The sequence below is a fragment of the Thalia democratica genome, chromosome 4 (assembly GCF_965202585.1).
Source record: "Thalia democratica chromosome 4, ktThaDemo2.hap1.1, whole genome shotgun sequence".
Classification (NCBI taxonomy): domain Eukaryota; kingdom Metazoa; phylum Chordata; class Thaliacea; order Salpida; family Salpidae; genus Thalia; species Thalia democratica.
The window spans coordinates 44,466,964-44,492,959 of NC_139168.1; the positions used below are offsets into that span (position 1 = coordinate 44,466,964).

At 24.7% G+C, this 25,996-nt stretch overlaps 1 protein-coding gene across 4 annotated transcripts; it reads right to left on the bottom strand.

Annotated features, from left to right (window-relative positions):
• LOC145834714 (ribosome quality control complex subunit NEMF-like) lies at positions 1 to 25,996 on the bottom strand. Of its 4 annotated transcripts, XM_082942213.1 has the most exons (28): positions 25,910 to 25,996; positions 24,435 to 24,503; positions 22,983 to 23,085; positions 20,530 to 20,655; positions 20,183 to 20,275; positions 19,272 to 19,357; positions 18,703 to 18,770; positions 18,548 to 18,637; positions 18,414 to 18,487; positions 18,204 to 18,335; positions 17,599 to 17,787; positions 17,340 to 17,500; positions 15,426 to 15,633; positions 14,029 to 14,108; positions 13,642 to 13,820; positions 13,049 to 13,219; positions 10,956 to 11,014; positions 10,308 to 10,467; positions 10,062 to 10,204; positions 8,230 to 8,337; positions 7,037 to 7,096; positions 6,757 to 6,834; positions 6,425 to 6,599; positions 5,368 to 5,518; positions 5,153 to 5,196; positions 4,708 to 4,787; positions 397 to 506; positions 1 to 212 (listed from the first exon to the last, which is right to left on the bottom strand). In XM_082942213.1, exons 1-27 carry the CDS (start codon positions 25,966 to 25,968, stop codon positions 405 to 407), a joined length of 3,048 nt encoding a protein of 1,015 aa, XP_082798339.1. In that variant the 5' UTR covers positions 25,969 to 25,996; the 3' UTR covers positions 1 to 212; positions 397 to 404. The 4 variants fall into 4 exon arrangements, with proteins under 4 accessions (XP_082798339.1, XP_082798340.1, XP_082798338.1 ...); XM_082942214.1 differs by having other exon boundaries at positions 1 to 506; positions 10,062 to 10,192; XM_082942212.1 differs by having other exon boundaries at positions 1 to 506.

Below are 25,996 nucleotides of genomic sequence, written 5' to 3' on the forward strand. Positions count from 1 at the left end.
TTTCAGGCAAAAAGTCCAGCCTGAGTTTATAAGAAAATCGAAAAAAAACAAAAAACAATATGAGCCAAAGTTAAGAAGAAAAACTGTAGTTCAAGCTTAAATACCTAAAAACACCAAATCTATAACAAGAAGACTTATTGAAAACATAATCAAAAAAATTGTCTGTAGAAAAAGTTCAAACTAGCCTGAGCTATCTTGAGTGTGTGGCAACCCTGAAATAATAAAAATTTTAGTGATTATTTGGTGTTTATCACTTAAATAATCTATTGTAGTTTTACCAACATATGGTATAAATAGTGTTAACGAAGTACTAAACAAGTGTTTTAATTGCATAAAGTTTATAATACCTAACAAAACTTAATTTAGGAAACACCCACGAAAAGAATAAATACAAACACAAAATACTATTTCTTTTTCTTATTCTGTTTCTGTTTTTGCTTCATTCCTTGCAGATTTGGAGCAGAAAGTTTGACTTTTCCTGGGATATTCTTAGACATGTCATAGTCCTACGTATCAAGTTTTTGTATATTTTAATGAGTAATAATAACTTATATAAGTTATTTAAATATCAACTTATGTAATTTAATATTCTTAAAGTAACGTATAAAGTAGTATGTTACATACAGGGTTGCCACTCGTTTTTTCCAAATTTTTTCAGGTTTTCCAAATTTCTTCCAGGTTTTTAAAAGTACACATTCTTAGGTCTATTTTTGGTTTAAAGTTAAGTTTAAGGTAAGAAAATTGTCTTAAATAGCACAAAAACATACTGTAAATCTACTTTAAATCTTTTTTTTCAATAAAATAATATTTGATGATGACAATTTTTTTTAATCTGTATAATAGATTTTTTATTTCAAATCGAATTTTTTTTTCAAATTTTCTCCAATTCCAGTTTTTTTCCAGATTATTTTGCCTAAATTATCAAACTCCAGGTTTTTCCAGGTAAAGTGGCAACCCTGTAAATAGAAGCCAAGTAGTTACAGTCCATATTTAGAAACTATAGTCAAAAATTTATATACACAGGTCGAATATAGACTAAAATTGTTAAAACGGTGAAATTAACAGCAGTTTTGTCAGCATACTAAATTCATCCAGAAATGAAGGTGGGTTCAACTCAAGAAACAAATAATTTTTACAATATTTTTGAAGTACAGTAACCTGCCAACTAGGTACGCATTTTAAACACATCCCAAAAATGCGTACCCAACTGACAGTGCGTAATTTTTGGTCTTTAATTACCAAAATTAAACCTAATACAAACAGTTTATCGGTCACTAAAGTTTAAAAATGACTATTAAAGCTAAATTTCCGAAAACAATAACTTTTACTGAAAAAATAATTGTTTTTTTTTTTGATATTAGAAGTCTTCAGTACTTATTTAATATATATATTTATATTTGTACCTTGTAAATTTACATAGTACAAATAATTAACTACTAATTTAAAATAAATAAAAATTGATAAAAAAAATGATCATGCTTTCAGTAAACTGTGCCTTTTCAAAAAAGCAAGCGTAAAGTCATAAATTCATTTTGCAGTTTATTTTATTTTTTGTGAACTTTAAATTTTTCAATCTACCCTTTTCAAAAATTCTTGTAGATAACTAAATAGATTTTTGTAAAATAGTAAACTTAATAAATTTGTAAGATTATGCGTCATAATAGGTAAATAAACTTATATGTACTATGCAATGCTATTATAAAGTGTTTAACAAAATTTAAAGTGTACTTCTTCGCAACGATTCCACATAAGAAGGGACCAACACGTGACCAACGTTTTAAGAAACTGAATGATCTATAGGACAAATAAGCCAATAAAAATTCAATCGGCAATAGGTGAACATTTGTTAAATAACTTAGAATGCGCAAAAAACTATAACGATAATATGTTTTCAATTGTTTGTAAAGGACGTAACATGTATCATTTAAGTGTTTTATAACCTATATTTATAAAAACTAATAAGCCAAGTTTATGCATACAAAAATTTGTTTATAATTCTAATTTGTTTAAATCATTGTAAATTCGCTACTAAGTTTTGTTTTTGTTGTTTAATTTTATTTTAAAGAAAGTTTAAATAAGTCTGTTTCCTCTTATTAAAATTGCTATTAATGCCTTCAATTTCTAGTACTTAAGCTTTATACTTTAAATTTTGTTAAACTACTTTATAATAGCATCGCATAGTACATATAATTTTATTTACCTATTATGACGCATAATCTTACAATTTTATTAAGTTTACTTTTTTACAAAAATCTATTTAATTATCTACAAGAACTTTTGAAAAGGGTAGATTGAAAAATTTTAAGTTTACAAAAAATAAAATAAACTGCAAAATGAATTGTTGTCTCAAATTTTTATATAAAGTTAGTACCGAAAAGAAGTTATAAAGTCATGGAATATTACTTCCGCTTATTATTTAGCAATACTTGTATTTTAACTGGATGTCTTGGTAGAAAACACAATAATAAAAGATAAATTGGTGTTGTGCTCATTGTAGACTGTGGTTATAATCATAGCCAATACTGGTAGTAATGGATTTTAAAAAAGTGCTTTATAATTTAATTTTATAAGTTTACTTTTTACTTATTTTGTTTATATGTAATTGCCATGATTACCACAATCTCAGGTTACTTAAACTGACCAGAACAGTTCAGGCTAGCTTAAATTTTGTAAATAACTCAGTTTTTATTGGTTTTATTTTGAACGCAGCGTTTTTCTGTTAAAAAGTGCGTACCATACCGGCAGTGCGTACCTAGTTGGCAGGTTACTGTACTATATGATAAAAATTAAAATACATTAACTTACTACTGTTTTTAAAAATATGTCTGTCTGAAGTATGCATGAAAATTTACTAAAAGTTTATTTATTTTAGATGTTTTAAGCTATAAGTGTTAAGGCCATAGGGGGGGGGGGGGGGGTAAGTCATGTTTTTTACAAGTTGATTTTATTTTAAAGAGTTTTTTCTAAGCTTGAAGATGCTTTATATCGTTTTAAAAAATTCCAATTATTTTTTGAGATATGACTAGTCAAAGTCGGGCCGCAAAATAGATTCCCTATGGAAAGGGAAAACTAAAACAGCAAAAAAAGACTATTTTATTTAAAATCTATCTCCTCCTACATTTTTCAAGCAATCTTCTTCAAACTTTCACAGTCTAATCTTTATACAATAACAAAAAAATGTTATTTTGGAATTTAAAAAAATTTGGAAAAATATATTTTTTTTTGAAAAAAAAATACTTTTTTTTCAATTTTTGTGATAAAATTTTTATTTTTTTAAATTACTAAAATTATAAAATAAAGTTTTTTCCTTCTATTATAAAGAACGTTTCCTGAAAATTTGAAGAAAATTGCTTGAAAAATGAAGGAGGAGATAGATTTTTAGTGCATTTTAAAATTTCCGAGAAAACTGACCCCGAAAAATTTGCGGTTCATACATTTGTATCGGAAACTTTTTACAAAAAATAAAATATCTCTAAAGTTAAATGATATTTTTAAATTCTATGAAAACAGGCTTGTAGTTTGTGTTCAAAGCTTTCATATAAAAGCTAAAGTTAATTTTTGTAAAAAAAATGTCGGACCCCCCTATGGCCTTAAGCATTATTTAGAAACTATAAAAATATATTAAAAAATATTTTTTGTAAAATTTTCATTATTTGATACGTCTATAACCAGAACTAAATACTTTACATCGTTTTCATTAAAAGAGTACTTTTTAAACATAATTAAATTTCTATTAACTATTTTTCTAACAAACTGAAGTTTTGCAGAAAAGATCTTAACGTATAAGAAATAAAACCGACTTTGAATGAAGTGGTTTTTTTTTTAGTTTTTTACTTAATATTAATATATTTAGCTTAACCTCTTACATCTTAACATATTAAAAAGAAAAACTATCGTAAAGTAATACTGATAATCAATTTTATTAGTAATATCAATTGTACTAAAGGTTCTATAGCCATATATTATTGTGTTTTAAAAGTCATAAAAGCATTTTTTTGCATCCTACTTGAACTTTCAATTAAACAGCAAAATAAACTACCAACTTATTAAATTATAAAGGTAAGAACTATACTGCACAATATCAAAAACTGTCCATGCGACATTCTGCGACCAGGTTTCGTCTTTATCAGGACTCATTAGGCAGACAAGTGAGCTTAAGTACATCAACACTAAAAAGTTTGTTTTTGGGTAAAGTCGATTATCAGTTATACCAAACGTGTCTAAACTTATTCTAGCTATGTTTGCTTGATGAGTCATAATGAAGATAAACTAGGTCGCAGAATGACACATTGACTGTTGTTGTGCTACGCAGTCTAGTGCTTATTGAATGATGGCGAATACATACCAGCTTTGATTTGCATACTGATAATATACTATAAAATGTTTTTATTTTTTCATTTAAATATACCTGTTAGATCCTCATACAATAATCATCTTATAGAGTTAACACTTTGAACAAAGCCCAAAGGTGAATACTTAAGAATATTATTCAAAGTATAAAAAAAAAAGCTAAGTACAATAGTATATTAATGTAAAATATCAAAATCTTAATACACCAAAAAAGTAGTCTATTACATTCGTATAAAAAAAACTTAAAGTAAATAACAGAACAAAATATCATCTTCACAACAATTAAAAAAAGTTGTATCTAAACAATGGAAAAAAGTAGAGCAAACACAAACTAAGTATTTATGCTTTATTACTAACCTTAACACTTCGAAGATGATCTTTTTCTTGTTGAGTAGTTTCTTTGGTCATTTGAAACATTTGCAGAGCAGTTTTTGTGGCTATAGATTATTTGTTTTCAAAGCTTATATAAAAAATTAAGAAAAAAAACAGTTTAATACAAAACTTCAAATCATTTCTCAATAAGAAATAAATTATATAAATTTAAAACAAATAAAATTTAAAACAATTATCTATTTTGTTACTATTACCGTTACTATAATCGGAAGTATAACCGGTCATAACTCGAATAAAGATTATTCAACATAGTTCTATGTAACCAGGGAAAATTAAGTTAAAAGATAACCATTTCCATAGAACCAAAAACTAGTTTGTTAAACTTGAAAATTACAAATCGTCTTAAAAATTGATTTAAACAATAATCTATGGCAGAAAAACATTTTTTATTGAAATTCAATTTACTAACCTTTTCCTTTTTTATTGTTTCCTGGCGTTAATTTAACTTTAAATCTGTAAAGTAAAATATTAGTTTTTAAAACTGATTATTTAGTAAGTTATAGTAAGTGACAGGCAAAACTTAGGAAGAACTTGGTAGATTCAAAAAGTGATAAAAAGAAATTTTTTCATTTACATGTATATACAATGGTTCAAACTACAGACTTACAAACTAAAAAAACTAACTTAAAGTTTTTCATGGAGCTGTAAGGCGCACATGCAGGTATGGCAAACAAAATAATATCATCGGGTTGAGGGCAGCCAGTAAGGGATTGGAGGAGTTGCTCTCCTTCATATTGCGGTTCCTCCTGTTTCATCTCTTCATCATCCGATAACTCTATTTAAAAGTATGCATTTTAAAAAATCAAGCTTTATTAATTAATATGACATTTAATTACAAGTCACTAGTTTTTGGAAATTTTTTTTTAGGTTTTCAAAATTTCTTCCAGGTTTTGAAACTACATCTTTTTTTGACAATTTCTAGTAGTAAATTGGTCTTAAGTTAAAAAAAACGTGTTATTGATATATTTAAGCTACTTAAACGATACAGTATTACTATTTTTTAATCTTTGTTTTATTCTATTGCAACCTGTACTAATACTTTGAATCAATTTCTTCAAAATTATTCTCATATAGTTGTTTAAAAGCATTTTTGTTGATAATTAACATAAATAACCATACAATCTAGTTTAATTTGTTGTTAGTTTTAATCTGTTATTTCTTAATTATTATTCATCGACCTATTTAACTAAACAATATTTTAAGACTTGAAAAAACTAAAATATTGGCCATAAAACATTGCACCAAACATTTTTATTTGGCTCTGCTCTTATTTTGCTCTTGCTCTTAATTTTTGCTTGCACTTAATTGTTTTACTTGCTCTTAGTTTTCTTTAATCTAAACTCTATTAAGTTGCATCAGTCAAAAATAGGTCCTTGTTGACTGACTTTACATGACATTCAAATCAATGGAAATGCAAGTACAAAAGTAGTTTCATTAATTTTAGTAACAACTTAAATAATAATTTATCAACTACTAGTTTAAACTTTTATACACTATTTTAAAATTTAAAAATGATAAAGTTTACAGTTTTTATTATATTAAAATTCCAAGTTTTTTCACGATTTTTGTACAAAGTTACAGGTTTTTCCAGATTTTTTTCAAAATTTGCAAAACCTAAGTTTTTTTGCCACCCAGTAATTACTTTCTCTCGTTTTAATAACAAAAAAAAAAGTATATTAACCGTTTTTAGCAGTAGACGTTTGTTTTTTATTGTCATTGTTCTGGTTTATTTTCTTAGTATCTTTTTGAGCTATCTTAGCGTCTTTTCGCTCGTTGTGAAAGTTTTTTCCTTTAGAAGGTAAAATGTTTTTACCCTTTTTGTTGTTTTCTTTATTCTTTTTGCTCTCTCCGCCACTCTGCCAATTTATAAAGTCAAAAAGCAGAAATTTATTGAAAGCACTAATTCTAAAGCCAATTCTTACGATCTGATTTCATTTTGTTCTATACTGAACTTTTCAGGACTGTATCCAAACGTTGGTAGAATTACAACTTAACTACTTATATAAAACTAACAGCGAGCAACTTCATGGCAAGTTCCCGGTCCTCTTCATCCTGATCCTTGTATTTGTTCTTCATCTTACGCAACTTACTCTGATAAATTTACTAGATTAAAAATCTATTTATACAAGTCAGCTAAGAACTATCAGTTCAAATTAAGTGAATAAAGTTTTGAACATGACATATATTTACAGAACATAGTAGCACATAAATACTATATTCAGCGAAATAGTGAACTTATTTCATGTTAATAATCATTTTAAATATAAATGTTGAAACACGTAAATTTTCAAACTTTTTGTCCTCGTTTAAGTTGAACTTGTGGCTGCGATTTTTGCTGTTTCATGTTTTCACCCTGTTAGTAAAATATAAGCTTTTAGTTAAGTACTTTAAAACTGCTTTAGGTAAACTATAAGATTTTAAAAGTTTTTTAAAGTAGATTATTTACGATATTTCATTTCTTTATCTATTAAAAGCAAACAAGTTATGGTCACAAAACTACACGCTTACCTTTTTTTGTCAAGTTTTTATTGTTATATACATTTTATAGAAGATGCCTGACAAATTTTACTACTCAACAAAACTCAAAACTGTTTACAGTATTTATTTATTTTAAGTTGTAAGCGAGTAAAATTTTAGAGCTTATTTGACTCCTCTATAAAAGTATAACCTACAAATTTAGGAATTATTTTATATTTGTAACAAATTTCATCCCTTTGATTCAAGTATTATCCTTTAAACATTAAAATTTATTTTAACTGAACTAAAGTTCATTTGAGTTAAGCAACTTTTTATTTCAGAAAATAATTCTTTTTTTCAATATATTTAACCGTTTTTATATCATATTACAACTCTTAATTTTGGTGGTAAAGGAAATTCTTTTTAAAACCTTAAGTACCTAGCTTAAAGACCTAGAAAAACATCAACATTTTCTAAACTTCTAAATTTGAAATATAAAAATTAAGATTTTGTAATAAGTGTTCTCTTAAATAATCGACAATTTATAAGTATAGTTTTGTAATAACAAAAAGCAAGTAACATTTTAGATTCTTTTAATAGTATTCTTTATGTAAATAGAAAAAAATAATAATTTTTCCTCTTTCAGAAGTACATTTATACTAATTAAACTAGATTTAACAACACATCATAAATATTAGAGAATTTTTTTAGTCAATGACCATTTAACTTTTTTATCATAGTACATTTTTAACAGCTTTTCAAATACAAATATATTTAATAAATTCCTAAAACAATAATCAAGGTAAGAAATATTTATAAATACAGCGGAAAAACTCTAAAAAAATCGCTATATTCAATTAGATTTTAAAAATAAGTGTATCCAAGAAGATTATTGTAACTGAGAAAAGTAGGCATAAATATGATCTATTTCAATGAAAAAATAATAATACAAAATTTAAATAATACCGTGCTTAAAATAAAAGTAGCTAAACTATACTAAAAACATGGGGAAAAAAATTAAAGTCAAACTTTTGTTTTAACATTATCAGTAATGTTTGATGGTTGTTCGTTTTCTTCATTTTTCTTTCTCTGTTTTCTTAAATCGCGCTTTTGTTTGGCTGACAATCTTACTTTTTGCTGAAATAGAATTAACATTTAAAAAAAAAACTATATTTCAATTTCAACTCGAATTATTTTTTTTTTAATTGCTAAAACACAGCTTGTATAACATTCAAGAATATTATTCATTTGTAAATTAAGATTAAAGCTTACAAAACAAATTATAGCAAGTAAATTTTTTATAATAAACGAAAATCTTTAAGAATTCTATAACTTCTTTACGTAAATTTATTAAAAGTATTGAAATTAAGTTTTTCTAAACACTTATAATTTAATAAACTTAGAAGGAAATTTCAATTTAAGGTCATAGCGGTGTAGAAGACTTATTTGTATCTTATTTAACTTGTTAATAACTTAACTACCAGTTTCTTTTTACTTGTTAAAATTAGTGATAAGGAGTGATATAAGCGTTTGTGTTGTAAGAAACGAACTCTTCTTATTTTTCTTTTAATCATAAATTTATTAATTTAATATTAACTTAAATCTTTACCATATGATTTATTAATACCATACAAGTAAAATTTCCTAAAAAAATTAAGGTGAATTGGAAGCTAGACTTTTAGAGAATTTAAAAATTTCTGAGATATTTGACATTGAAAAATTGAGGTTGATACGTTTATTTTTCACAAATTTACTATAATTCAAAAATCAATTAGATTTTATTTTTTAAAACAAACTTATAGTTTATAACAAGGTATCATCCTAAATTAATTTTCATATTTGTCACCAACAAAAATTTAAAAAGTATTTTCCAGTTATTAAATACCGCTTCTTTACTAGTTTGTTACCCATTTACTTTTTTGCTTGTATAAATTACCCCAATACAGTAACCTCTCGCTTATTTACGCACATTATGTCCACAGAAAAAACGCGTAAATATACGAGAGATCGTAAAGATACCAGAGGTACCAAATATACTTACTATAATGGCTGTTTTTTGATATTGCTTCTAGTTAAATAAAAGCAGACTGGGTACTTTTCCACTTTTAACAATTTGTTTACTTTATTTATAAATATGATAACAAAAGATAAAACTATACGTATTTAAAAAAAAAGGAATTAAATTTGTATAAAATAATAATACTTGTAGAAAAATTTTACTAATTTTAAAATAAGCAGATTCTATCTATAATTATATGTGACTTTTTTGATACTTAACATTTATATTCTATTCTACTTAGGGAATTCAATTTATTGATAAGCATTTGTTTACAATTAAGAAATGCTTTAGTGTCTATACCAAAATTTGTTTCTATAGCCTTTTACAAAAATATGCATTTGGTGCTGTAATGGATTTCTTTTGACCAAAACTATATAAAACATAAAAAAATGTTTAATAAACATTGTTTATGTTACTAAAACTTTTTTAACTTGATCTTTGCCCACATAAGGATAAACTTGTCTTGTATAAAAGATATTTAAATGGATTTTTTGAGTAGGAATGAAATTTCATGACATAAGAACTTTGGGTAATGAAATTAAAATTTTTATTTTTGAATTTATTAGAATTCTAAAATGCGTAACTAAACGAGAGTGCGTAACGTCACGAGTGCGTAAAGATGCGAGAGGTTACTGTAAGCGATATTGCCTTTTTTTTGAAACCATGCTTTATACTTTAATTCATGTCAAAGTCAAACTTAATTTTTGTAATAAAATGTAATCTTCCCAATATACCCTTACTAAATACAATAAAAATAAGGTTGATACTTATTAAATGCTTTATATTTATTTATTTAAATTACGTTTTGAATCTTTTCTTCTCTTTTGTAATCTATTTTTATTTCTGAATCGGGAAATTCAAACTCAGCTTTAACAGTATCATCATTTGAATCAGCTTTTGATTCTACATCCTCAATAGCATCTTCCTTTTTATCTACGTTTGAGTCTGGAATTTATTTTTATCAAAGAATAATTAACATTTAAAAGTCTTTACGACTTAATATTTTATCTGAATAAATGGATAAGTATAAATATTTCAAACAATTTACCTTCATCAACGTATTTTTCGTTTTCATCAATTGATTTTTCACTTTTTTCATCGTCGTATTTAATTTGTAATTTTTCAAAGTCACTTTTACGAATCTCGTTATTTTCAAAAACTTTAACTTTTCTTTCGTCTTTATGTTTCCAAACACAAGATTCATCTACCTAAATAGTCAATTTCATACTACAATTTATAAATATTTGGCTGATATTCAAATAATATTATTGCTTTTAAAAAGCTAATCTATTTAAAAACTTCATTTTAATAAAACGAATTTATGCGTGTGACTGGTTTTGGTGTAAATATCAGATTTAAAAAAAATGTTAAGGTAACTTTAACAACTAAATTTTACAACTCCTTCAGTTTTTAAACTTTTTCATACTTTAGTATAAGTTGGACAACCGCAGTTAGTAAGCAACAACTTTTACTTTTTATTAAAGATTACTACATTAATCCTGTTTCTCAAATTTTAATGTAATAAAACATAACTAAATAAATTACTTCTTATAGATTTTATATCAGAACAATTTCAATTGAAACAATAATATATTGTGTTTCTCTTAGATTTTGATGTAACGGACATTATTTATTACAAACATAAGCTTTATAAGTAATTTTGTTCAAAAATGTTTAAAATTACTAAACACCAAACCTTAAATAAAAATCCAAAACCGTACACAAGGTAAGATGGTGGAAGGTAGTTCTTTTTTCCTGAATTTTTTTTTTGTATTCTTTGTATACATTGAAATAATTAAGCTTACAATTATAAATCATAATATTAGGGAAGCAATCATTTATAAAACTGTAAATACACACGTTTTTGATAGTTTTTAATAAAAATAGTTGAATTTTTTATTTTAGTTAGTAAGTTTCTAAAATAAATATTTATAAATGATGTTTACAGGGTTCGTGCGCGAAATTCCTTTTCATTTAGCCTGACAGAGACCTATTTAGCCTGACATTTTTTTAAAGTAGAAAAAATCACCTTCAGAAGGCATTTTGGGTATCGGAGGGTCTTAATTAGCAAATTAACGCAATAACAGTATTCACAAACACTATTTTTGAAGAAAATTAAAATTTAAATAAATTATTTTCAACATCTATCAATCGCTTACCCAGCAACTTGAATATTTTTAAACTGGTCATTATAATTTCTGCTTCAATGAATTCATACCTTAATTAAATTTTGGGGCTTAGTTACATCCACCGCTTATCACCCATATACAGGGTTAGTGTCAATTAGTACTTGAATTCGTCAATTATAAGTTACATGACTGGACCAGAAGCTTTTATTAAAACAGAAATGTGAATAAGTCTGTAAAAGAAAAACAAAATGTAATTAAACACATCTCTCAAAAACTTTATGTTATTATTAAAGCATCTTAATTTTTAAAATAACTAATTAAACTAATCATGATATTACATAAGTTATTTCAAAGAATCCTTTAAAACGAATACATAAAGATAAGTATTAAACACATGATCTGGACTCTAAAACTTATCTTTTCATTAACAACATAATTTTTAAAATAACTACTCAAACTAAAAAAACAGTTTAAGCTTTTTATGTTACTACATAAACTATTCAAAAAAATCTTTATAAACGAATGAATAAAAAAACATTTATATTAAAAATAATTTTATATTTAAAACTGTTATAATAAATAAATGTCTTTGAACGAAAAATAAACGTAAAATTATCTAAGCGTTATAATAAACTGAAACATTTAAAAATAGTAAAATAAAAATTACTATCAACTCATTAACTTGCAAAATATGATTCTACTAATTATGAAACTTATATCTTTAAGCTAAGTTTTAGTCTTGTGAATATATCTCTAATAACTTTGAATTAACAGAAAATAAAATATATTAACAAACTGCTAAGAGTATTAATCTAAAAAGTATTTGGTATAAAGCCTTTATATTAGAAATTAAAACAGTTTAACCAACTAAGCTCTTAAAAACAAAGCTCATGTAAACAAATTCAGACAAACAGCTAAGTTGTTGAACTAAACTGTAATGTTTAAACTGTACTTTTTTATGAATTTTTATAATTATGACGTATATAATCTACTAAAAACAAAATAATGAAGATTCTTAAAATAATTTTAGAGATTCAACAAAAGGTTTAAAGCACTTATTTTTACAAATACTGACTGATTTTGTCTTTAATAACTAAATCTTTATTTAGAAATAAATTCACATCTCAATTTGATCTTAATTTAAAAAACTTCATGCATTTGAACTGACAAAAACTGAGATTCTCAAATTTTTAAACATAAAAACTGATTTAGCCTGACGTTTTTCAACTTTTTTCAAAAAAACTGATTTAGCCTGACGCGCACGAACCCTGTGTTTAGTTTGATTAAGCTTGGCTCTTAACTTATAGTTACAAGAAAAATTTTACTGATAACAACTTAAATTTTCTATAAATTTGCACAATTACACTGAGTAATTTTAAACAAAAAAAAATATTTATACAAATCATACTCGTAAACAGCTTGAAACAAAATAGAAATTTACATTTGAATTCAGAACGGATAAACTTTAAAACACTCAGTTTTAAAACTTGTAGAAAATTTCTATTTACAAATAAAGCAAACACTAACTTTTAAAATCCTTTGAATTTTTTTGACATGCAAGTTACTTTAAAACTAAAGAAAATTAAAAAACATTAAACAAAATACAAACACAAATTAACTAAAACAGTAGAAATACTAAAATTATCATATACTTCAAAACCTCTAATAAGAAACGATCCAGTTGTAAGATATTCGCCAGAAGGTGCCGTTTTGCTGACCTGGTCGTGGTGAACCCACCAAGCTGAAGTCACCACTTTAGCATCCCAAGCCCCACTATGACAAATAGCCATTGTACCAGCTTCGTTCAGAGTTGATGGGGGAATAGGTTGCGCTAAAAATATTCAAATACTCATAGCTTATTGGTTTGCGTATGCATCTCCAAAGCTTAAACCAAGATTTTCTAAGAGAGGTTAGAAAATTGTTGCGATAAAACCAAGTTTTACTTAAAACAAATAGACCCGAAAATTAATTACATTGCCCTCCAAGTTAAGGAATTTACACTCTTAGTAGTTATCACTTATTCATCATAACTACCCATATATTACAGATGTATATCGATTAAAATGATCGTTTAAAAATATTAATCAAAACTTAATAAATAACTTATCTTTTTGAATATAAAAAAAGATTATAATATTGTTAAAACATATGGACAAATAATTTTTCCTAAACTAAACAATTTTTTTTAATATATTTTAACAAATAGCTGTACACAGCTCTTAACAATTTAGTTATCCACTGCACTTAACTAACAAGGATTGTTGTTTTTAATGATGCAACTGGTAGCACCATGTAAATCCGCGTGCACATAAACATCGCCAGCTCGAAGGTATCTCTTAACAAGTATTTCGTTTTGCTGCGCGTCATGTCCTCCTATCACAAGGTAGTTTTCCGTACTGATGAACCAAACGAACTTTTCGAACCAGTAAACTCTGAAAATAAATTTCATGCTTTATTGATGTAGATTGTGGGAGTTTTCAATATTTCAGTTGATCAACGTTTATATTTTAAATCTAAAAAATGTTTCATCACTGATAACAATAAATGTATAAAAATGCAAACTTAGAATAACAAATCAATTTAATCATGTATAAAATATTACTCTAAGTTTAAAATTAAGAGTGCTAATTAAATTCAAACTTTCTTGATTTTTGTATAGTATGTATTGTTGCTACTTCTTTTAACGTCTCTTTAGTCTTTTTTTGAGCTGATTTAAAAGCCTGTTTTTTTTATTGATGTAAAACGTAAACAGTAGAGCAGGAGAACAAATTAATTAAAATTAAAAAAAAATAATAATTAAAGAAATTGTTTAAACCAATAAACTAATTAACAAAGCTATACCTTTTGTCATAATATATCAATTTAATAACTATAGTTGTTATACATTGGCTCTTGTTTTTACGAAAATAATTTATAAATAGTTTTTTTAACTTGACAATAAAAGATTTCACCAATAAAGCCATAAAAAATATGTTAAACTTTTTAACCTCCTTACAAACATAACTGATCCGCATTAACAGCGATTATAAATACGACTTCTTGTGTTAAAATAGATAATAATTGTAAACATAAAATACTCCAACCTCCTTGAATACAAACGCTGATAATTTATAACTTGATATTTTTTAATTTTAACTTTCTATTTTGATTATATTTGACTTGGTACACTTCTAACTAAATTTTTTCTAACTTAAAACTTTTCCATTTTTTGTTTTCTTAACTCACTATGCTTTTAACTTTTTTCTTAATTTTATTTAATAATTAAGAAGTACGTTCAGGGCTAAATTTGATTTTTTTTTAGTTATACTCGAAATTTAACATAAATTTAAAATACTACTGTTAATTTGTTTTAATTAATATAACTTAGGCTTAAATTAATTTAGTTTAAATTTAATTAGTTTTATTTTTATATCTATAGTATAATATAAATAACTTTAAATTGCCTTAAACACACAGGTTTGGAAATTTAGTTAAAAAAAATAAATTAAATTATATTTAGTAGAAGCGTATCGAATAAGAAATAACGAAAAAAACATTTGACTTTTCGTTTTTTATTTAAACGCTTAAAGAGCTTCGCTTAAAGGGCTTATTGAGTACAAATTGTTAATAAATATATATTATTGAAATATTTTTTTACATTTACAAAATTATTTTTAGAAAAAACAACGTTTATTTTCTTTCCTTGCACTTGAGAACTCTAGATGTTTAACTATTAGGCAGAACCATAACAAAGTTGAAATGAAAGAAATGAAAATTAAAAACATATAAGTCTAAAACCATCTTATTTCATTTTACAAAATGCTCAATGAAAAACACAATTATCGACAACAAAATATAAATGAACATTTCTTGTATCTAAATTATTCAAAATCACAGAAATAAAGTGAACTAAAAACTAAATATAACTAATTAAGCAAAAATTTAGTTTTTAGCTAAAAATTTTTTTTTTGTCAAACGTAACTTATTTCAAATTATTTTTTTTATATATCATTTCAGGTGATGCTAATGATTACAATTATAATAGTCGAGTTATTTACCTTTTCAGAGGCGTCAATAGTTCTTTGCTCTTTATTTTTAGCTAGACGTTTTTTACTATAATATTTCTCAGCGTTACCATAAGCAGTAAGAGACAGGTCTATCTCTATTTTATAAGGTTTCATTTTATATTTTTCGGCAGTTTTTTCTTCAATAGAACTGCTCGATTCGTCACTTTCATTGTCTGATGGTGAATCATAATAAGGCATCCTAAAATTAAATAAAGATGTAATACATAAATTTGTTAACTGAACATTATTTACACGGTATTAAACGTTTTATGTGTTTTAGTATTCTTTAAAGAAGTTTTACTCTAAGTTTAGGCAAAAAAATAATAATATTCTGTTTATAAGATTCTCTGATGTGTTAAAACTAACTATTTTTTATAGTTAAATTAGTTCTAATTTTGATAGACCAGTAAAATTTTACAGTTAATTTTTGTATTGTTGTTGTACATTAGGAGCATCTGTTGCACCTCAAAAATGAAAGTTTTTGAATAGGCACTGAAAATTTTTTTCAGCGTGTCAAATCACACAAAAAAAAAATTGACTTCCTAGCTTTACTACCATTCAGCGCTTTGAAATTTTTCTGAAAACAACCCATATGTAAATTGTATGGGACTTTAAAAATTCGACCTTCAACTATTGGTTGCAAAATTTTCTACATGTTGCAATTTTCACAATAAAACACTTTACGCGTTTTAAAACTATTTAAAGAAAGTTTAATGGAGGCACTTCTTGTTTTTTTCAATAAAAAACTTAGAATAATCAAAAGATATAAAAAAAAACTTAAAGCACCTCCGTAAAAGTTTCTTCTAATTGTATGAAAGCTCTAGAGTACGTCATTTTTCGTTTTAAATATTGTTTAAAAAATAGTATTGTTAAAATATTTTGCAGCTATATGTCGCTTTAGTACCAAACAACATAGCCAAAAAGTGGGTACTCATCTGACAGTGTGTAATTAAGAAGTCTTGGTAGTTAAAACACATGCGTAAGACGTTTTATTGAAGATGAAAGAAGTCGTGTGTTCCAAGAAGTGCGTTAGAAATAAGTAAGAAGTAGTTGTTGAAGAGCAGCAAATTATAAATAAAGATGAGAACAAAAAATCAACTTAGAATAGGCCAAGAGATGTTGATACTACTGGTCTAAAGGTTAAAAGTCAGCAACATTCTTGATAATGTTTACGCAACTATATGTTATTATATGAAGAAGAGTTGTCTTTAGCAGAAATACAAGCTGCCATTGGTAGTCTATGAAAAGCTATAATCTAACTTAAACATCACAGAACTTAGAAAAAAAAAACCCAAAAAGTGTCTGCTAGACACAAACGACAAACACATCTGATAGTCATGTTTTCAGGTTTTTTAGCATTTAGTTGTTAAGCAGGCTTTCCTAAACTAGTTTTATAATTTCCCACATAACAGAAATTTAAAGATTAATGACATTTTTGTTATTTATACATATATATATCCCCCATTTACTTTTTGGCCCCCTTACTAGTTATTGTCACCTAATACCCACAGCCACCTCAACAATATTGCTTTTAAAAACTCTTTTCTTAACTAAATATAAATTGTACTTAATGTTTGTCGTTTTTTTTAGAAAAATAATTTTTATATGCATGTTTTGTGCAGTTATTAGATTTATGTTTAAATCCTAAGGTAATTAATAAACTTAGAGAATATAGTTAGTGCTTTTTCGATTTTACTACTTTTATTTTTCGCTTATTTAACTTAATTTTATTAAATAGCATCTTTACTAACTTCCGTTAATATTTATTATTATACTTTTAATTAGGAAGTACTCAAAAAAGCGTACTTAATCGGTAGATTACTATATATAATGATTACCAAGTGTAAAAAATAACTAATAGTTTTAAGTAATATTAAAGCCTTAATCTTTACAAAGTTTACTTACGAGAGAGACATCATAAAAGAGTTAGTATCAAGCTTGAGTTTTCTAATCTTCAAGGCAACAGGATCTTCGTTTGCTTGGGCATCTCGAACTAAACTTTCAATGTCAGCCCAATCTAACTGATTGGCAATTGCACCGCAAATAACTCTAATAGCCTTGTCCACCTAATTTGATTACACACAAATAATTTGTAGTTAGTAAAATTAAATTTCTAAAGGAAAAATTGAATATAAAACATTCTAATTCAATTCAAAAAGCTAACATCAGCGAGATTAGCCTCTATAAGTTCAGCTTTCATGCAATCTTCTTCTTGTTCGAATCTCAGTCCGTTTATGCGACTTTCGTGATCTTTCCTGACATTTTCTAGTTTCTTCATTGCCTGTTTTTCACGTTGAAGCTGCTTCAAGTCGTTTTTTTGCGATTGCATTGCTCCATAAAACTCATCAACTGCCTGAGAAGATATTTTGTTTATTTATAAATAGTATACTTTGTAATAACTCATTGAAACATTTTGCTTATTTTGTGAAAAAAAAACTTATTAAAACTGCTTTATATTCTTAAGACTTAGTTTCAGTTTAATATTATTTTTAATAAACTTTCAATTACTGTTGAAGATATAAATCAAGCCAAAGCTTTAAAAATCATCAACAAGTTTTATATTTCAAAATATAGTTTCTTGGTAGTACTGATATTTAACTCTAAAAAAGAAAACATACTATTTTAAATTAGTTTAGTTTATTTAAACTGTTTCACGCTAAAGCATTAGTGATAGAAGAAAACTTATAAATAACAATGAATATTTACGATGTTAAGTAATTAGAGTGCTGTTTAAATCTATATGCATAGAAAGTACAGTTACCAACTGACTTTGTTAAAGGAATTATATTCGGTGTGTGGCAAATATTTATGTTGTTCAAACAAAAAAGGCTGAAACTCGACATTAGTTATCATTTCACTTCCGTCTGTAGCTTTTTTCTCCTTCTTTTGAATAATGAAGCCCTATTTTAATGATAACTATTAAAATTAAAAACCATTTTTCAAATATATATTTTATCATATAATACCTATATATTTTACCTTTGATACAGTTGATTGGGCATTTCTTAGTAAATTTTCGCCATTTTGAAAAGCAGTATGCAAGGTTTGGGCATCTAGGTTATAAACAAATAAATAAATAAAAATGTTACTACTAAAAAAAGATGTTTTATTACCTTTATCTAAACTAAAACTTTGCCCCGTTTTAACATTAGTCGAAAATCCAGCAATGCAAAGACAATGTTCAATTGTGGATATTCCGTAAGCTGCAAAAAAAATAAAAAATAAAAAATTACATATTTAGGAATTTTTAATTTATATTTCAACTTACGCAATTTAGAGTTAAGAACACGTTTGACCTGGGAGTCTTCTTTAGCTTTTGATAAAACTTCAACAAATCTATGATATCATGTATAATTATTAAGGTTTGAAAGGTTTACAGCCTAATAAAAAACAATACCAATACTTTTATACAAACAGTCTTTTGATTAACAAATAATTTATATTAAAGTAAAAAGATATTTGTATCCTCTGTATACTTTTTCCTTTAGGTATTTTTATTATACCAGATCAAATAATCTTTCACCATTAAAAACCAATAGGTATCATTTTTTGTCAACTATAACAAATTAAGTATGCTTATATATTTTTGAAGAATTGACTGACATTAAAAATTGTTCTTTTTATTAAATCATAATCTTTACAGATATAACTGATTTGGTACTTTTAGTTTAGTTAGCATGTTTACACATTTATTTAAACCCTTTTAATTTTAAAGAAATCTTAAATAAATACCATAAAAAACAAAGGTAAGAAAAAGCACTTTTTTTTTGATATTTATACAAAAAACAATTTTTCTAAGTAAGTTTATAGTATAGAAGTACAATTTACTAGACTAACTCTTGCAAACTCATTAATGGCTGTTGAGGTCTAGCAGCACTAATAGGATACTCTTCATGCACAGCTATTCTTACATCACTGTTTTCCTGATGTATTATATTGTTAAAAACACATACTTAAGTAGTATTTTTTTAATAAATTAAAACATATTTTTTAAGTTACTACCAAAACGATTGTAATTTGTATAGTTATGACAAACATCAACCTATTTTCAAGTTGTAAGCAAAAATTAATATATTACAGTGCATGAAAAGTTTGGAGTATAATAAAAAAAACTACTTCGCTAAAAGGCAGTTTAATATATAATATTTATGTAGCACTTTAGTAATATTTAAAAAGTACTAGCTAATAGTTTGGTAATACAGATCCAAATGAAAAAAATAGTTGAAATATAAAATAATAACAATAATTTGCACAGTACTTTTCTTAATTCAACTGACAGATTTTTTTTCGTGTTTAACAAATAACACAGTTACACGGAGCTGTTTAAAGTTCTAAAAAAGTAACTATTTGTTATATACATAGGTCAGTATATTAAAAGTACTGTGTAATCTAATGTTACTATAATAATTTTATACATAGATTGCTATATTCAGTACTTAAAAAAATTGTAAATCAATCTATACATTACTATAACAATTAAAACTTTTCGATATTATTACAATTACTTTGTACAGTTTTGCTGAAGTACAGCACTATTATAAAGAGTACTATTAAGTACTCAATTAACGTAAACGATTTTTTTAATAATTCAGTATTAAAGTAAGCCAAGCATTCTGGAATATTTAACATCTTGATAAAATAAGGTTTAATTAAGCACTAGTATACTAAAAAACGTTCATTTTAAAAGAAATACACTATATACTTTTTAACGTCCAAAACATATCGAGAATACTAAAAAAAATTCTAACATCTTGATCTTTATTTTCCTTAACTTCTGTAGGTCGACGATATCGAAGTAAGTTTAGAATGGTGTAGTTGCAGTCAGTCAACGCAATATTTCCCTGAATTATTTAGTTTAACACTTTTTTTAAATGTGCTATCATGAAAAAAAAAACTTTAGTTAAGCAGTTTAAGAACATAGAAATTTTAACTTCTAAGTAAATAGTAACACAATAATTGATTATAACTATTAAAAAAAAAACAACTAATAGATTGATACAAATAGTTTCTTTTTTTTTGAAAAATTAACTGGATGTTAGTTACATTATTTAAACATATGTTATCAAATAAAATAAAACTTTAAAAAAAGTCCAACTCTGTCATATAGTTCGACTATCATATGAAAAGCCATTTCTCCAGATCCAAATTGTAAATCGATGATTCGGTCAATACCAAGCTGATTAACTGATGTCAGGCGTTTACCTCTTATGTGTTTTCTCAGCTAAAAATACTTTATATAATTTTTTTTTTGAATTAATTGTCTAAATTAAACATTTAAAACTTAGTTTTTAAACGTCAATTTAGAGTTTTAGATGACGTTAATGTTCAGATGCATCTTAATTTGCAATATATATTCTTTTTATGTTCTTAATGTTTTCAAATACTAATTTCTTAAACTGAAAGCTCTATAAAATGCATTGAATAATATAGTATGATGAATAAAAACTAATGAGAAAAAACTTAATAGTTTTAAAAAAAGATTATTTTATATGTAAAAAAACACTATAAATTGTTTGTAAGATTTAAATTTTGTCTTTAAACTTTCTCTAATTAAATTAAAAAGTCTCTACTGTTTTTAAATTAACCACACCTGAAAGTATTTTTTAATTCCATACAGGATTACAGTTAGTCAACCTTGTTTTTACTAGTTAAAAGACTTATCTTACTTACCGGATATCTACTAAACATTGAAGGTCATTAACATGATTTTAGACAACAATAAACTGTTGTCTGTAATTTGTGTAATAATTTTATAAAATTATGTAAAACCTAAAAAAGACACTTTTGTACCCTTTAAAATAGGGTGTAGTTAGAGCTTTTTGGTCATAGGGAATAAGGCACTATTTTACATGTTAATCTCATTTAAAAAAACTTTTACTTAGCTAACAGTTAACTTTTACTGTTTCTTATACTAAAAATTTGTTTTTGAGGTATAAGTGGACAAAGTCGGAAAGTTCAATAGGATCCTTATGAAAGGGCAAAGTTAAAAAGTCAAAAAAAAGCTATTTTATTAAAAATATGTTTGTTCGTACTATGTATTTATATATATGTTCTGCTTAACAGAATAGTGAAGCAATTGTATTTGAAAACTTAGTTTTTTATTAATATATATGTATATATATATATTTATTTATTTGATTATATGAAAATAATAAATAGGTTCGTACGATCGTTTACTGAAAATAAATTATACAGAAAATTTTAATATATATATATAAATTAATTATTTGTTGAAAGTTTTGGTCAATAGTGCTTGCAAAGTTAAATTAGAGCTAAATATTTATTTAGTTGTGTAACAAACAACAGTTTTACAGTCGTTTCGTATATGAATTAAATCATTATTACTACGTAATAACACTTATAAAATTATTAAATTCTTAAGTTCTGTAAAACATGTTTAATAATCTTTAGCTTTACTGAAGAATATATATATTCGCAACGGCAGTATATAACTGTTGTTTATTATATAATTAAAAAGTAAAAAAAATATATACATATATATTAATAAAACACTAAGTTTTCAAATACAATAATTTACTAAGTAAAACAGAACATATATATAAATACTTTTTTTCTTTTTTTATTGTTATAATATAATTTGTTCTTCTAATGCAAGGAATATTTTCTTAAAATTTTAGATCAATCGATTGAAAACGAATGTGAAGATAGATTTTAAGTAAATATTTAAAATTCTGAGTAAATTGACAGTGAAAAAGTTGCAGTACATGGGTCTGTATACGAAATTATTTACAAAAATAACTATATCTCAAAAGTTAATTGATAATTTTGTATTCTACAAAAACTGACTTATATTTTATACTTTAAAAAAGAGCCAATATTAGTTTTTGTAATATATATAAAATAAACTGAATGCTAAGTTTGTAAAATGTTATCTAAACTTGTTAAATTGGCTTTTATTTATTATTGGGTTCTTAAAAATTATTAATTTGTTTCAGCTTAAATTATCAAAAAACTAATTCAAGTTTTTATTATAAATTACAGGGTTGCCACTGGTCTTTTAGAAATTTCTTCCAGATTTTTGAATAAACACGTTATTGGGTCTGTTTTTAGTTTTAAGTTAAGTTAAAGGTATAAAAAAACTGTGTTAATTAGTATAACAACATTAAAAAGATACTGTAAAGCTACTTTTAATGTTTCTTAAATAAATAAATAAAAACAATGATGACAAATTATTTTATCTAGATTCTAGATTTTTTGTGACAAATCAAAATTTTACTACTTAACATGTAAAAATTGTTTAAAGTTCCAAAATTTTAGTGAATTTTGTTAAAAGTTCCGCTTTTTCCAGGCTAAATTGTCAAATTCCAAGTTTTTCTATGACTCCAGGTTTTGTGGCAACCCTGTAAATTGGTAAATATAAATATCATTTTTTAAAATTAAAACGACATTCTTATTTTAAATTTCAGAATGTTTAAAAAACTTCTAAAAAAACATTTTGCTAAAATATACCAATTCAAAAGTTTATTTTCTGTTTGAAATAAACTTAAAACTAATATTTTATTGATTAATAAATACTAAAATTCTAACCTTCATGGCAAAACCTGATGGAAAATTATTTTTTGGCCAGTCAAACTCTGAAAGATGCATTCGAATACCAGATTCAATCAATAAAAACTTCTTCACATCTGGCCTTAGCAAAAAATTAGTTAAAAGGACAGTTTTAAGTAAGCATGTATTTTAGAAGGAATGTTTTAGTTTTAACAAAAAAAAAGTTAACTAATTAAACAAAATATTTTTAACTACAGTATATACTTACTAATCCAGTCAAGTTGGTCAAGATTTTTTGTAAATCTGGCCGGATTAGCCTTTAGCAAGATAAGAACAAAACATAGTTTTTTTCTATGTATAATATACCTCTTTTGTATTGTGCAATGCATATTATAAAAACGCACACTAAATTTTTTGATAGCTTAGTGTAATTTAAATTTTTTCTGCAAACCAAACACTTAAAACAGAAAAAATACACGAAACAAAACTATGATAAAATTTAAAACCAATTTAATGAAAACAAATCACACCATAGACAATTTAGTTTGTACATGTTTTAAGTTTCAAAGTAAAAATATTGATTTTAGGTGAATTAATCAAATTTTTTTTTTGATAAGCGAGGGTGCACTGTATTTTTTTTTTCTAACCAAGTTTTAGATAGAGAAATTTGTTTTTTTTTGAGATTTTTTATCAAGTAATAATGTTAAAAAACTCATTTTTTTTAATTTACCAAAACCCTAATGCATTCAAATGTATGTAAAAAAATTACTATTCTAACATTAGCTAAAATAGTATACTTAAACTTATTATTTCTTGTTATGCAAAATTCTGAACAAATATCTTGTAAAAAACTACTAACTTTTATAACTATAATAAATATTTAGTACAAAAAATCAACTTACTTCTTTTTTCAAAAATGATAATTGAATAAAAAAATATAATGTTATAAGCATTTAAATATTGAATTAATAGTTCAAAGTAATAAAAATTTTAAGCTTACTTTACTACTATAAAAAAGTTTTTTGGTTTGTAAAAATCACTTTTTATGTTTAACAGTTTTAATTGTGATGGACACTTATTACACGATTTTATTTTCGAGTGAATAAAAGTTAATAATATATGGTATCGCAATGATTTGTTATTACTTTTTAATTTTTCAAAAACTTTCAAACCAAAACTGAAGAAATAAAACAAACCAAAATTTGATAAAAAAACATTATTCCTGTACCTCAACACAATATTAAAAGAATAACAGGTATAGCTATGTTTTTGAGTTAAAATAGTAATAAACTTAAACTAAAAAACTGTTAGTTATAAAACACGGTATATCAAACCAGATAATATCTATTTTATTTCAGTTTTGTAGTATATATTATTTGAACTATATTCTAAATATTTTATTATATAACGTTTTCATGATATAAATTTCACAAAAAAGAATTATATCTTTGTTTTAATAATTCTATTATTCTGAACATAAAATATACTCACTTGATCAATTTCAACAAATAGGTCTTGTTATCGATATCATAAACATTGTTCAGCCTTAATCCAACAGCACTAAGTTGATAATAAAGAAAATTAAAGATTATAAAAATCGTAAAAGTTTATAGTTATAAAAACTTATGTATGTACTTTGAAAAAAAATAAACTAGAACTTAAATATTAAATATTAATATTTTTTAATTCTAAGAAAATACTTACTTTAAAAATTATTTAACGATTTAAAACAATTGAAAAAAAAAATCTGAAATATCTTGTCAAATAGTAGAGCTATTAAAAGTTTTACATTTATTTTTAAATTATGATTGCCCTAAACTGCACATAAGGATATATATTAAGATTATGAATTAAAAAAAAAAATTATAGCTGATTAAAATTTTATGATAATAACTTATAAAAATATAAAGGGTTGATAAATTTGCAAGTTAGTCACAATTCGTAGATAATTTCACTACTCTATGATGTTTTCAAGTATAATGGTATTATTTTGAGATATTATGATTCAAATGTGTAGATTATATACTTTTATTATATAAATATATCAAACAATTATAAACTTAACTGTCTAAAAGAATATCAGTTTTGACATTTGTAAACATTTTAAATTATAATTATATTGATTAGAACATCATTTAACATTAAAAATAGAAATTTGTGAAACTTTTAAACTTTTTTAGAAAAAACATTTTATTATACCTCAAAAATTTTCAGCAACTATTAATGACTTTAATTCTTTAATTTTTAAGGCCATAGGAAGCTCCACCTTGATTTTTCAAAATGGTCGTATTTTGTAGAGTGTTATCTAAGCTATCAGACATTTCTTAATCGCTTAACAAAATTCAAAATAACTTTTAAAATCTAAATAATCAAAGTCGATGACCTCAATAGGTTCCTTATAGAAGCTCCAATCAAAATTGCAAAAAAAAGACTATTTTACTAAAAATCTATCTTCCTATTCTTCTTTTTTAAATTACCTTCTACAGTAAGTCCGATACTAATATTTAAATGGATTTAATGCACGATATTTTTGAATAAGAAAAAAAATTATATAAAAAATTATCTTTTTTTTATCTAAAATTTTTCTGTAAAAAAACTTTCTTTTAACCCAACATTCAAGTATAAAACTATAAAATTAATGTTTCCTGAAAATTTGAGGCATATAGCTCAAAAATTAAGAAGATAGATTTTATTGAACTTCTCAATTTCTGAGAAAATAGACTCTGAAAATATTACAATTCATATGTTTGTATTGAAAACTTTTTACAAAAATGTCTATTTTTAGAAAACTAATAAAAGCTTATTACATTTAATAAAAACTGGCCTGTAGTTTATACTTCAAGCTTTAATATAGGAACTAATGTTAAATTATCTAAAATAAATGTTAGATCCCCTATAGCCTTATTTTTTTTATAAACTAATAATAAAACCTTCATAGCATTAAAAAGCTTGTTCATTTGACTAACCTTTCATTAATTTCTGTAATAACACTGCAGATATCAAGTGTTGTAAACCTTGTTTTCATTGCTATACTATTAATTTACATTAATAAC

What these genes read in the sequence shown, in the direction of transcription:
- LOC145834714 (XM_082942213.1), bottom strand. Translation starts at nt 25,968, where the DNA reads ATGAAAACAAGGTTTACAACACTTGATATCTGCAGTGTTATTACAGAA. An exon ending in AGGAAAATAAAGATCAAGAT is followed by an intron (nt 19,358 to 20,182) that starts GTTAGAATTTTT and finishes ATAATACATCAG; the next exon opens with GAAAACAGTGATGTAAGAAT. An exon ending in CATTAAAAACAACAATCCTT is followed by an intron (nt 13,220 to 13,641) that starts GTTAGTTAAGTG and finishes GAATATTTTTAG; the next exon opens with CGCAACCTATTCCCCCATCA.